Source organism: Pectinophora gossypiella, chromosome 14 (assembly GCF_024362695.1).
Source record: "Pectinophora gossypiella chromosome 14, ilPecGoss1.1, whole genome shotgun sequence".
NCBI classification, from domain to species: Eukaryota; Metazoa; Arthropoda; class Insecta; order Lepidoptera; family Gelechiidae; genus Pectinophora; species Pectinophora gossypiella.
Window position 1 is genome coordinate 80,217 of NC_065417.1, and position 14,403 is coordinate 94,619.

The window sequence follows — 14,403 nt, forward strand, 5'->3', positions numbered from 1 at the left end:
GCGGAAGGCGTACAGCGCGCTACGTGTGCAGTACAATGATGCGCTCAGGATACTGTTTGGACTTCCGCGATTCTGTAGCGCTTCTCTCATGTTTGCTGAAGCGAGGATAGACTGCTTCTATACAATAATGAGGAAGAGAGGCGCCTCGACCCTAAATCGAATGTGTAAGAGTTCGAACAGTATCCTGAGTGTGCTGATCGGCAGGTGGGACGCGCCTATGTTCGCGCGGTGGATGCGATTGCACACATCTGGCAATCGTTAACTTAGTTTGTGTTTTCTACTAACAATAGGTTAAGACTGCATTTTTACTAACAACTATGGATTGTAAGTCTGAAATAAATGATTATTATTATTATTATTGTATGTCTTTTTCATATCTCAGGCCTATGGAGGCCCGGAATTTTGGAAGGCGTGCGTGGGGCCGAAGCCAACACGTAGAGGCCCCTTAAGACAGTTTAATCTAAATGTGGTGTGACACCAACCGGCGATTATCCCTGTATGCACTATGGGAGTGCACCCAAAGACAATCCCCGGTTCGTGTAGGACTATTGCAGATTATGGGAACAAAGGGAACTGGGCTATTGGGTTGGGGGTTAGTGGACCGGGATACTGGAGCTATGGGGACTATGGCGCCTGCTCGACCAATGTTGGTAAACATGGATAAATGAGCAGGCGGTGACTCGCCACTCACTGGATGGGCCACCTATCTAGCCGACGCGACTGGACGGCAAGGCAGCAACATGGTTGTGAGCAGCTCAGGGTGTCGAGAGGTGTACACCGCTTTCTGCGAGGCGGTTTACCCGCCTCACCAACTCGCGACTTATGCATCTTTCACTTCCACCCTGCGAGCGTATAGCTCTAACGCCCCACTCTGGCCGGCCAATGAAGGCAAGCCAGAGGTGAGAGTCCTGCGGCTCCCGCTGGGGTCCACTCTGGCCGGCCAGTGAAGGCAAGCCGGAGACGGAGGGCCTGACCGACTCTCGGGGGATCTCAGCTCCGTGGTGTCGTCACTCACCAACAGCTCGCCACAAGCTGGCCTGCGGAGACTGACTGCACTGATGAATTCACCAGGTTCGCTGATAAATTCACCAGGGGGCGATGGGGTCGTCACATCCCGACGCCTTTTAATTTAAATTATTTTAATTTAAATTATTATTATTATTATTATTATTTATGATGGTTTGCTCAATTTTGTCACGCTCATCAATCTCAGCGTCAATATTTTCAGCATTTAAACATTCTATCTCAATTTGCAACTCGTCAAAACGCGCCGATAAGCTTTCAAATTTAGTGAGCGTTAAAGTTAACTGCGCCAACTGGAGATTGGTCACCTGTTCTAGGGCAGTAAAAGTCGATAAGTAATTCTTGAATTTGGTAATTTACCCTTTAATAGAACTTCTTTTAGTAAGTAAATCTTTTAATTTACCGTACATAGCGGCGGGTTTTGACATGGCGAATGGTAAAATTAAGTAAACTGAAGTAAAACAGTAATATTATAAGCTCACGCTCCTCTTCTGGTGCACTGCCGACCCGGGAAGCCGGCTGCGCGTGCACTGCACCGCTGATAGATAGGGACACGGTCAAGGTCAACCGGCGACGCGCTGTACTAGCGCGACGTGTGAACCCTGGAAGCGTCGGCGAAATGCGATAAGTACGACGTAATAACAGAGAGATTATTGGGATAATATTAAAGAAATGCGTTTTTTGAGAAACTACGTAATAGGTAATTATCTACCTAGATAATTTAGCGGGAGAAAATATTTTGTCGAACAAAGAAACTTTAAAATTGAAAAATAATGCACTTTGGAGGCAATACGGTTGTTTATTTAGACTTTTAGATGATTTGGATCTGGAATAGTGAAAAGGAAGAACAAAGGAAGGACACTTATCTCGTATCCGGAGCACGCTGCACGGTGTGGACTTTGGCCGCCTCACTGCCCGTCGTCGTCAATCTCGATTCCAGACTTCTTCTTCGCTATCACGTCGGGGTCACCATTTTATGTCTTAAGACATAATGGGATCATGATAAATCCAGTTGTTTTGTGTAATTTCTTTAATTTTGATTTTATTTACAATTTCTTGCGTTGGACGCGTCTTGTTTGGCCGAATGATGAAGTAAGAGAGAGATTATTGAGGTAGTTGCACAAACATAATAAAAATGAAACGCCTGACAAAACTATATAGCATGGGCAATGTAAAATGCTTGCTATTAAAATACTCGTAGGCGCTTAAGCCAGAACACGGGATTGTGATCGGAACGTCATGTAGAGTATGGAAATAACTCCCGAGTTCAAAAACTGCTCCGCATCAGGGTGACACCCTACGGCCTGGCGAAACTATCGCACATGGAACTTTTTTGTTTCCACGACACCTATTTAAATCTTGGTCAAATTCTATCGTTGATGAAAAAAGACAAAATGACGGATAAACAAGATGGCCGCCATACGAAGGCTAGTGTTATGTGTGCGTGAGTATGTATGACAGCAGCTTCCACTGATAACCACACGTGTGTGTGTGTGTGTGTGTGTGTCAACACACGATGTCGGTGTCGGTTTCGGTGTCGGTGTCGGCGTCGGCGTCGGCGTCGGCGTCGGCGTCGGCATCGGCGTCGGCGTCGGCGTCAGCGTCGGCGTCATGTGTGTGTGGGTGTGGGGATGTGTATGTGATGTTCACCAATTGTAATTGATCACTACTAATCATATCAATATAAATCTGATAATCTGTCTGATGTCGTCAATCTCTGCATCCTTGCTCTAACCTTGGTCTAACCTTCACTTAAAATCGTAAAATAAAATAAATATTTTAACAAAAAAAAAAACCGACTTCAAACGCAAAACTAAAAGCAATAAATAAATTTACTTCACACAAAGTAACAAGTACGTATCTTCAATTAGTTAATTAATTTTATAATTCTGAAGTCGGTGCCAAGTAAATGCTACAAAACAATGTCAGACAAAAACTTACAAAACCTTACCTTAAACCTTAGTATTTGAGAAATATATGAATCGGTACCTTGTTGTAGCATTCACTTGGCACCGGCTTCAGAATTATGAAATTAATTAATTAATTCGAACAAGGTTTCAGAGATTGATGACATCAGACAGATTAACAGATTTATATTGATAATAATACATATATGACCCATAGAAAAGTCATGAAAATCGGACCTGTCCCTGGCAATTAAGAAGTTAGTTAGGATAGGAAACGCTGGCGTTATTAACTTCACTATACAACCACTCCACTATACATAAGGACGATCCATGTCTCGTGTGTCAGAATAAAATTAGCATCAGTTTGTAATCGTATTTAAATAATTGCATGAAATTAATAAATCAAGATTTTATTAGAAGTAGTTGTTCCAGGTGGATGGCGTCTGTCGGAGGGGGGGAGGGGGGGGGGGGGAGTGGGGGCGCGCCGCGCACAGCCTCCCCGCGCCGCGCCGCTGGTCACACACGGCCGGACACGATCATAAGCATACATTTTTTTATTTAATAAAAATTGCACAGCGGAATGATTTCAGCTAAGTACTTATGGACACGCATAAAATAATGTCGTCAAAATCGATAAACGGAGTACGTCCTCTTCAATATTATGGATTAGGTATTTACATGGACGTTATAACCACCCTACAGCCGCTACGTAGTTTAAGTGTTATCCAGAATGTTCCTCTTGTGGTTGTAGCAGAGCTTGATTTGCTCTGTTACAAATTGAATTCCTTACATTTTTTACGTGATCGATCTACCTATATGCGAGCCAGTAGCGACGGTTCCAGAGTTTTCGTTCCGGGGGTATACTATGGGGGTACAATAACCGGCGCGATTACCTTCCCGCCGCGCGCTGTACGCGCACTCCCGTCTCGTTATCTGCTTTCCATTCATCCTCTCTCTTTTCGCGAATTTAGCTTAAGTCCATACAGTTTGTAAATCTAGAATAATTCCCGTCATTCCAATCCTTGTTTTAATCCCAGTCCCCATGCCCCAAACCTAAGCGGAGCCCATGAGAGCAGCCCGGCTTATGAGCCTACTAAATCACAAACCGTTATAAGTCATCTTCTCGGAACTCATGAGCGCGTTCACCCCGATAGACGTACATCACGTGGCGTGTGTTTAGTTCGAACGTCCGGCGCCGAAGGTGTATACGATTATTTAAAACATTTGTATGTGTAGTTTAAGTGATCGATCGCAGTGTGTGGGGCGGCAGCGCGCGGTCGGCGCGGGCCGTGTGTGGCGGCGCATGCGCGGCGGCGGCGCTGCGGCGGGTGCGGCCCCCCCCCCCCGCGCCCCGCGCCCCCCCCGCCGGCACGGTGCGAGTCGCGCCGCACGCCACACGCGACGTCGCGACCTGCAGCCCGCCGGCTGCTCGCGTACCAGTGGCTGTGGATGCGCTCGACAGGAGTGCCCAGAACCCGATCGAGTAAATCATATCGCGAGCGACAGTCAAACTCCTCGAGGTCTTCCGTTTTATAAGCATTTGTCGGGAGTTCGACTAATCGATCTGCTATTCTCCCCGCTGCCGAGTGATTTACGGTTTACTTTCAATTTCGTATATCTGAGGCGTATAATGAATGTACTGGTGATTCAATTGGCGGTTATAATTCACAAGGTTATGGTCGATATAATTAAATTCTATTTTAAAATATCCACGTTCCGTGTGTATCCCCATTTAATGCCTTACATGAACGACACCGCCGGTTACACTCGTATGGCCAAAGCTCGGTTTTCCGATGTACATTGACGGACTGACAAAACAAATCTCAGCTGGGAGGACGGCGACCGCGTGTCGGTGACGTCGCCCGCGACCGCTCGCGACGTGACGTAACGTGACGTGACGCGCCGCTCGCCCGCCCGAAGGAACTCATTCGACGATATCCTAATCGATAGGGCTGAATAAAAGTGAAAAAGTATAAAATTCTGAAAATATCAATATTAACAATGTTAACGGACAACGTGATCAAATCAAAATGAGAACGTGAGGATATCATCAGTGCTCGGGTGTGTGCGTGCGTGTGTCGCTCACGAGTGCAGTGCGCGCTGCGGGCGCGGGGGGTGATGTGCGCGGGGGATGCGGCGCGGTGAGGGCGGCATGTGCGCGCGCGCGGCCCTGGGCGCGCTGGCGCTGCTGGCGGCCGCGCTGGCGGGCGCGGGGGCGGGCGCGGGGGCGGGCGCGGGCGCGGGCGCGGGCGGCGGCTGCGGCGTGGCCGAGCTGGCGTGCCGCGCGGGCGCCGTGCGCTGCGTGCGGCTGGACGCGTGGTGCGACGGCGCGGCGCAGTGCGCGGACGGCAGCGACGAGCCGGCCGGCTGCACGGTCTGCAACCGCACGTACTACGGCCGCGCCGGCGTGGCGTACTCGCTGGCGCTGCGCGAGGCGCCGCGCGTGCCCTTCCTGTGCCACCTGACGTTCACGGCGGGCGGCGGCGCGCACGGCGACCTCGTGCAGCTCGCCTTCGAGGAGTTCCACGTGGGGCGGCACGAGGCGGGCGCGCTGGACGGCTGCCCGGACGGGTACATGCAGCTGGCGGAGCTGGGCCGGCCCTTCACGGGCGGCTCGTGGTGCGGCGCGGCCGACGCCGCCGCGCTCTACTACAGCGAGACCGCCACCGTCACCGTCTCCGTCAAGCTGTTTCGCGCACGGCTCGGTGAGCCCTTCGCCTTCCGCCTGCGGTACAAGTTTCTGGCGCAGCGCGACGCCATCGTGAGGTGAGCCCCGCTGCGGCCGCGCCGCCACGTGTGTGTACGCGCATGTGTGTGACGTGTGCGTGTGTGCAGGTTCGGCGCCGCGGAGGCGCCGCTGGAGCGCGGCGCGGTGTCGCCGGGCACCTACTGCACGCGCACCTACGAGGAGTGCCACCGGAAGCGGTGCCGCCTGCAGAGCCCCAACTACCCCGGCATGTACCCCAGGTGACGCGCTACTCATGACTGTGGATGCTGATACACGGGCGTGTAGAGTATCTCGGTAACAGTGAGCATCCATCATGATGCAGGAACGTGACGTGCTACTGGATCCTGCGCCAGAAGGACATCCCGACCTGCAAGCACGCCATGATCTCCGTGCGGCAGGACTACTCGCACAAGATGCAGATCAAGCGCTCCATCTCTGCCAGGTGAGAGCCGTCACATGCACGGCCAATATCTACTTACATAGATAATGCCTTCTTTTGGTATTTTTATCTTTATAACAAATTAAAATTCAAAAGTAAATTGAAATGATTCAAATATCTTATTTTGCAAAAACCATAATGTAGCATCATACCTGTGTCGCCGTAGGTGTATGGTACACTCACTCCTCGCCACCTATGTATAAGTGCCAGATATGTTAAACTCCTGGAAGCCACATGAAATCAATTATTTAATTTCCAAACATGACTTCAAACTCATAAACTGGAATCCAAGGTCCGTAGACAGATCCTTTTAAATGGCATTCCGGCTACATATCAGCTGTCAGCGTGTCAAATGGTAGGTGTCGCGAACCATAATTAATCATGTAAGGTCACGAATTATCTGAATTCTGAATCACATTCCAAAACTGAAATGTGTCATAGTTATATGCAATACCTATGGGGCAAAATACCCACAAATGGGCAACGTGCCCATAGTTGTGTGAATATAGGGTAAAAAACCCACGACGTTAGAATATGGGGTGAAACCCCTCGAATGGCCTCCAACCGCCCCTTACCGCCACCCCGGTCCACCTGATTGCATTGATAAATTCATCTCATTACCTGATAAAGCACCACAACGATATTACCTACTGCTTGTTTTACTGTTTACTGTCTGTTATTCTCTTTGGTAATAATTATGTCTGTATCGGATTATACAAATATAGCTTATCTGGTACCTAAGTAATAAGAATTAGAAATATATATAGGCATTATAAGTAAGTATTTATAAGACTTAACTGATAATTCTTCCTGCGCATCGACAGGAAGTCTGATAAAACTGTTATTGTTTATTATATCTGAAAACACACTGTTATTTCTGCTCTGATCTGTTTTTGAATAATCTAAATATTATCTGTTTTCGGTTCATCAAACAAAAGCATCAACCTTTTTCTGGCCAGTGTTGTTATGACATAAATAACCTACAACACGATTACTCACTCGAGTAAAAATAAAATCGATATGATGCATTTAAATATTATTATGAATTTGATTATTTAAATTCGAGAACTGATTAGAGTTCGAGACAGTAGGTCTGGGCCGTTGTGATGATTAGGATCAGTGATCCTGTTCAGTTTGAATGTAACCGGTGTGCCGTGTCAGCATGAACAAGACGGGGCGCGTGATGCGCGCGTGGCGCGAGTGCACGGGCGAGCGCGACCGGCTGATCGTGTACGACGGCGGCAGCACCGACGACCCCGTGCTGGTGGAGTACTGCGGCGGGGACTGGCTGCCGCGCGTCACGTCGCGCGGGCCCGAGATGCTGGTCGCCTTCCACTCGTCGCCGTACTCGGCGCCGCTGCGCCCGGCGGCGCGCGCGCAGCCGCTGCGAGGCTTCGAGCTCGACGTCGACGTCATCTTCGCCGACTCCGACTCGCTCGACTACGTCAGGTCTGTGTCCTCACACCCCCACACTCTCGCGGTATGAGTTTCATTGTTTCTTTACACCAACATCTTCTGAGGTCTATAATTCTATTCTGAAGCGTTCTATTATTCAAGTGTTCAAGATTTTTTCTGACTCCAGATGTCGCTTCATAGGCTTCACTTTGGAATCTCATCAATCTGCGTTGTCAAAACGTGACGACATTTCAGAAATCCCTCATTGCGCTTGACAGCATTGACTTATTAGAAAAAAGTATCTGTTTGTAAGTATACTAAGAATGGAATAAGTACACGAAGGTTGTGGCGCGGTACAGGGAGGCGCGGCGCTGCGAGTTCCACGTGAAGGCGTCGTCGTCGGAGGAGGAGGGCAACGTGACGTCGGCGGGCGCAGGGCGCGGCCGCCGCGGCCTGCTGCGGGCGCCGCAGCACACGCTGCCGCCGCGCACCACCTGCACCTGGACCTTCCACGGCCGCCCCGGTCAGTACCCTCCGAAATCCCCTCGACCCCGCCCCCCGCGTCGGCCCTGCTCACGGTCACGTTCTGTCGCAGGCGACCTCGTGTGGGTGTACTTCTCGAGCTTCACGCACTACTCGTTGATGGAGCCGCGGCGCTCGGACAGCGGCGAGCGCTCGGAGGACGCGGGCGGGGAGCCCCTAGCGCTGGCGCGGCCGCCGCCGCCGCCGCCCTCGGCCGCGCCGCGCGCCTGCGCCGTGCAGCTGCGCATCTGGGACGGCGGCGGCGCCGGCGCGCCGCTCGTGGGCGAGTACTGCGACACGGCGCCCGTGCTGTGTGCGCGCGCCTCGCTGGCCAACGCGACCCGCGTGCCGCGGCCCTGCGCGCCTCCGGACGGGTGAGTGCCGGCGATGCGCCGTCAAGCGAATGCTCCTCGACGCCAGCGGTGTCGCTGACGTGGGTCGTGACCGTGCAGGTACGTGTCGTCGTCGGCGCTGCTGTCGCTGGCGGCCACGTCGCTGGCGGGCACGGCGACGCACCCGCTGCAGTTCGCGCTGCACTACGAGTTCGTGGACGCGCGGCTGGAGGGCGCGGCGCTGGCGGGCGCGGCGGGCGCGGCGCCGGCGCAGTGCGCGCGGCTGCTGGTGTCGCCGGGCGAGTTCTCGTCGCCGCGCAACGCGCTGTGGTTCGGGCGCGGCGGCGCGCGGCGCCTGCGCTGCGTGTACCGGCTGCAGGCGGCGGCGGGCCGCGTGCTGCTGCGGCTGGCGGCGGCGGCGCTGGGCCGCCAGCCGCGCTGCCGCAGCGGCCCGGACCCGCGCAGCGGCCGCGCCGCCTGCTTCCCCGCGCCGCCCGAGCCCGCGCCCGCTGGCCAGGACCCGTCGCCGCCGCTCGAGCCCGACCTCGACGACGACGACGAGGCGTCGCAAGTCCCGCACATCTGGATCTACGACTCCCCGTGGCCCGGCTACAGGGTGAGTTCGAGCTCCTTCTCTTCTTCCTTTTCCGTTGGTGCTATTCTCCGAGACGAAACGGAATAATAACGTAACAATATGGCGTGCGGTAGGTGCCGCTGGCGTGCATCTGCGACAACGAGTCGGCGCCGCTGGCGGTGGTGGGGTGGGGCGGCGCGTTAGAGCTGGTGTTGTCGGCGCGGACGCTGGCGGCACGCGAGGACCACCGCCACGTGCACTTCCGCGGCGCCTGGAGCAGTGCGCCGGCGCCGGCCGCCTGCGCCGCGCGGCGCCGCCTGCCGCCGCCCGGGGGACACCTGCACCTAGTGTACCCTTACGAGTGAGTACCCGTTCGCACTTCACCCCGGTGTCTCCCTGTATGTTCATAACCTCGCGCCGCTCGCTCGTACAGGAACGAGCAGCTGTCGGAGTGCGGCGAGGCGCCGTTCCTGCTGGCGGCGCGCGGCAACCGCTCCGTGTTCCTGCGCGTGTGGGGCGACGAGGTGCCGGGCGCCGCGGCCGACCCGCCCGCCTGCCACACCGACAACCGCGTGCTGGTCTACGACGCGCACACCTCACGGTCGGTATCCGTCGGGCGGCGGCCGTCTGGCCGAATAGATCGGCCATGCAACGTGTCCGTCTGCGCAGGTTGGTGAAGGCGATCTGCCCGAGCCGGGACGGCGAGCACTCGCGCACGGTGCACGTGTTCACGGAGGAGTGGTCGGGCGGCGGCGGCGGCGGGGCGGGCGCGGCGCTGCTGGTGGTGTGGCTGGGCCGCGCGGCGGGCGCGGCGCGGCTCAGCTGGATGGAGGTGTGGCGCGGCGCGGCGCACAACGGCACGGCGGGCTGCAGGCACGCGTGCGCGGCGCTGGGCGGCTGCATGGCGCCGGCGCTGTGGTGCGACGGCGCCGAGGACTGCCCGGGCGGCGCCGACGAGGCGCGCGGCTGCGGCGCGGGCGCGCGCCTGCTGCGCCTGCTGGGCGGCGCGGGCGCGCTGGGCGCGGGCGCGGCGGCGGCGGGCGCGGGCGGCGCGGCGCTGCTGCTGCTGGCCGCGTGGCGGCGCCGCGCGCGCCACAAGCGCGTGCTGGGCGCGCTGGCGGCGGGCCGGCGCCTGACGGAGGAGCTGCTGTACGACTCGCGGGCCTCCACGGCCTCCTGACACCGCGAGCGCTCCGTCGAGTACATCCACGTGGACCGCGAGACCACGGTGTGACGGAGCGCCCGCCCTGTACATACTGTACATACACGTAGCGCTAGGACGTCTGCACGCACGGTAGCGAGCCGGCCGGGCCCCGCCGGCGGCTCATGTGATATTATTATCGTTCGTTATGTGTTCGGTTGTCTGTTCTCGTTATATTCTATTGTTACGTTGGTCTCAGGACGGATGATTTGTTGTGATTTCAAGTGCCATTAAGTTGTGCGGTTCCGACGCGACGCCGCCCCGCCCGCGCCTCTCACGCTAGCCATAGTGTAAGTATAATATATTCATTGTAGGTAGTATCATTACGGTAACGGGCCGCGCGGCCGGCGGCGGCGGTCTCTGCTCACAGATTAAAATCGCTCCTGTATACTTATGTGTATATATTCTAAGATATTTTCGAAAAACTGTCCCGTCCCTCGAATTCACTTAATTTATAAAATGCTAAAATAAACACACAGTTCAAATTTACGAACTAATGCTCTGTTGTTTCATTTGTTCCCATCATCATACTTAATTGTTACATTTATTGTCTACTTCACTTGCCTTGTACGTGCTGCTAGGTGTGATCCCGCGCAGCATCGCGCGCGCCGAGAGCGCAGCGTGTGATGACGTCAGTGTCACGCTAAACGTACGTTTGTGGCCAGTGATGTTGAAGGCCGATATTGCGATAGGCTCGCTCCCTTCGACTTGTAATAACTGGTGAGCAAAAGGTGTACATACACTATACACCACTGCTTTTCGAGAATATAGGCATGATGCTACGCTAAACACATAATGGTGCTAATTCCTGTAAAAACCATCAAATTTTATTTTAAGTTATATCTGTCATTTTCTTATCCGCCGAAAAGGAAAGGGACGGGTAATCGACAAGCATAAAATTTATGGAACACACGTCAATTTTAAGCACAAATCTAAACCAACCGTCTAAAAATTTTACATCAGTCAATAACCCGACACATTCAGTTACTCATTCTTCCTAAAATTAAGAGCTGTGAATCATCCGTCCCTTTCCTTTTCGACGGATATAAAAATGACGGATATAACTTAAAATAAAATTAGGCGGTGTCTGCAGGAATCGGGGCCACTTTCAGTTTTAAACAAGTCATCGAAGAATTATCATATAATTATTATGTTAGTATCACAGGTACAAATAAAGGCGTGACACAGCAAGTCACCACACAGGAAATTAGTAACAAATGTATGAAGACATCCACGGTGACACCACCACACACAAACTCCGCGACTAACATTCAAATTCATACAAACTATATAATATAATTTAATCCGCTTTCCTACACATCGCACACCACGCAACATCATTTATAACACGCGTCACCTAACACTTACACGACTTGTTAGCGAACCAGCGGAGTAAGTACCTGTGTCATCTGTTTTGTATATTATATTATTGTACAAGGTATGTATCGAATAACATGTACTTGTCTCGCACAAGTCGCCGGTGACGTCACTCCCCGGGCGGTGACGTCACGCCGGCAGCGTCCCGCTCCTCTCCCCTGCGTCATATGTCCCCCACCCCACTAATGTGTTTGCTCGGGGCCACTGCCACCCTTATTGTCTATCTATTCATTTAATTGCGCAAAAGCATCAATTCATAGGTAATATTATCTTTACAACCCCATGTATTATAGATACCTAACTACTTACATTTCAATTTATTTTGTTTTTTGATTTGTTTGTTTGTTGAGATGTGTTTGTTTTGTTTTTAATTGTTTGAATAAATAAATTATATTTGTAAGATATTCCGATATATAAGTATGGAATGGGACAAAAATTGTCATGTATTTTTCGAGAGGAAATTCCATTTGATATCAGCTCAGAATCATAGTCTGAATCATCCCTCAGTATTCGTTACGGTGTCACTAACACCCATACCTACTTGTATGGCTACCTGTATGTCTACTGAGGGAGGGGGCTGATTCAACTGATTATTCTGAGTTATCATATCAAGTGGAATTTTCGATCGCAAAAGTATAGTCTTGAAAATAAGTAATTAAAAAAAAACATGAATTTTGCGACGAAAAATTCCACTTGATATTAACTCAGACTCATGATCTGAATCCTTAGTATTCGTTACGATGTCACTAACACCCCATATCAAAATATTTTATACGCAAATTTGGAAAACTCAGATTACACATCACAGTACACATTTTCTATTGAAAATCGCAAGTGGTTCCATAAATAATGCTGTGCGGTGTGCACTGCGTACAGCGGCCGGTGGCGTCTGAGCAGAGTCGTCCGGCGGTCGCAGGTCGTCCGGCGCCGGATTAATAATGCAGCGGCCGGACCGCGACGTCCAACGCCCCTCCCCTCCCCCCACCCGCACCTCTCGTCCCGCGCCAACAAGTTTTAATTTCGCGCCGCGACATAAATTTTAATAATCTCGTGTTATCCGCCGCCCATCGCCGCGATATCTTTGTCTGGTATATACCCGGTAAATATTAATTTACAAACCACTGCCTTCTGTTTTGATGGGGGCCTAAAGTTATTGAGTTAATAATAAAACAAATGGCGATGTTTGATATTCTATTATCACATCTTTAACTATGAACCAGGGTCCACCTTGCAACTGTTTCCTGATCTTCCCACAACAAGCACAAAGAGGAATTAAAAACCCGTAACATGCATCGTCACACAACTTCCAACAAACAATCAATGTAATTTAACCAAACATTCAACGGATAACTAAAAGATTGAGGCAGATTTCATCTATGATGGGGTGGATTTCAGAGCACCGGAAGTCAATATAATTAGTGCCACCGCCAAAATATTCTACAAACGTGTCTTTTTGAAAATACTCACTTTAGATCATACGTTGGTAACATACCTACCATATTTATAGTTCTCGTCCAGTGCTCTGAATCTCACTCGACGAGTGATTGAGAATCAACTTCGGCTGTAATAAAAAGCTGAGTAGAGCTATTGAAATAAAATATTTTGCATCTTACTTATAGAAGTTCGAAGTACATATAAAAATGTAGGGTGAGTGCATAATGATGTCCCCGCCGGGGCGGCGCGCTGCGGACACGTGCGGTGACCTGTATTACAGGGGGTTTGGGTTCGCTATATTTACTGCACCGCCGCCACACTCCAGTGCTCTGATTGCACATCAACGTCCACGAGCCGAGTATAATTAACAAGAGGCCAGTAAGTACCAGAAAGGTTACCTGTAGTACAGGTCAGAATTGCCACTCGTTTAACATTGACGTCGCTAACAGTATGCTATGTACAGAGTAAGTTAAACTATTTTCGTTTTGCGATATGAGTGATGATGACGCACGTGTATAATCTTCGCTCCAGCAACCAGCCCGCGGTCGGAGCAGGCCCGTGGGCCGCACCAGGTCCCGGCGGTGGCAATCAATACTCGCACTGGCTCGCCGCCAGCAGCCGCCGCTGCACTCCTACCACCATATTCCGTACACGGTCTCGCCATCCCTGCACTCTCCAGCGTTTGAAGTCACTGATATTTCGACTCGACCCTAAACTAATCAACTAAATCTCTTTCAAAGTCATTCACCTAAATCCTGTCACTCGAGTTACGTGCATGCTGCGGCACGGCACTGTTTAGATTGTATTTAAGATGTTGTGTTTTTGCAAAGTCAGCGGAACGTAGCTGTTAGCATAATGAGACGTTCAAAGAAGACAGCGTGTATGTTCGTGAGATCCATCAAGTGATATAATAGAACGCGGCGATAAATTGTGCTCCGCGCTTGTTACCGCGGGCGGGGGAGCGGGTGGACGAGGGGCCGGGGGCGCGGGGGGAGGGGGGGGGTCTGTTTGTCGGCGTACGGTTGTCAACACAAAACAATAATCCAGCTGAACCCGCGCGGGCGACCGTACCGCGTAATAATTTAATTTGCAAGTTAAATGAATGTAACCTTTAGAGAGGCGCAGCACCCGTGTTTTATATTTCATCAAGTGGCCGGGACCCGCCCGCCTCGGTGAGCACGCCGCCCTCGCGCTACGCTCCAGGTACCTCGTCTTATACATTATTCAACGTTTATTGAAACGAAAGAAAATTCACCGACGACGTGAATCTATATGGATTCGACGAGACGCTGCAGGGTGTGGTGTATGTGTGGTATGGATGTGTGTATGTTGTGAGTCATACATCAAGTCACCCGCCATTCATGTCGCCACGGTCCGCGCGATGAAATACGATGTTTTAAGAACATTCAGCGATTCCTTATCACGGCCGTCCCCCCGCTATCCGCTGCCAGGCAGCCCCCCCCCGTCGCCC

At 52.1% G+C, this 14,403-nt stretch overlaps 1 protein-coding gene across 1 annotated transcript; it reads left to right on the forward strand.

Moving 5' to 3' along the window:
- Positions 1-5,061: 5,061 nt before the first annotated feature.
- LOC126372641 (uncharacterized) lies at positions 5,062-13,646 on the forward strand. Its single transcript, XM_050018490.1, has 13 exons — positions 5,062-5,145; positions 5,188-5,696; positions 5,766-5,897; positions 5,981-6,100; positions 7,259-7,546; positions 7,852-8,015; positions 8,088-8,388; positions 8,467-8,764; positions 8,812-8,962; positions 9,055-9,281; positions 9,354-9,939; positions 10,703-10,770; positions 13,464-13,646. Exons 1-13 carry the CDS (start codon positions 5,062-5,064, stop codon positions 13,644-13,646), a joined length of 3,111 nt encoding a protein of 1,036 aa, XP_049874447.1.
- Positions 13,647-14,403: the final 757 nt, after the last annotated feature.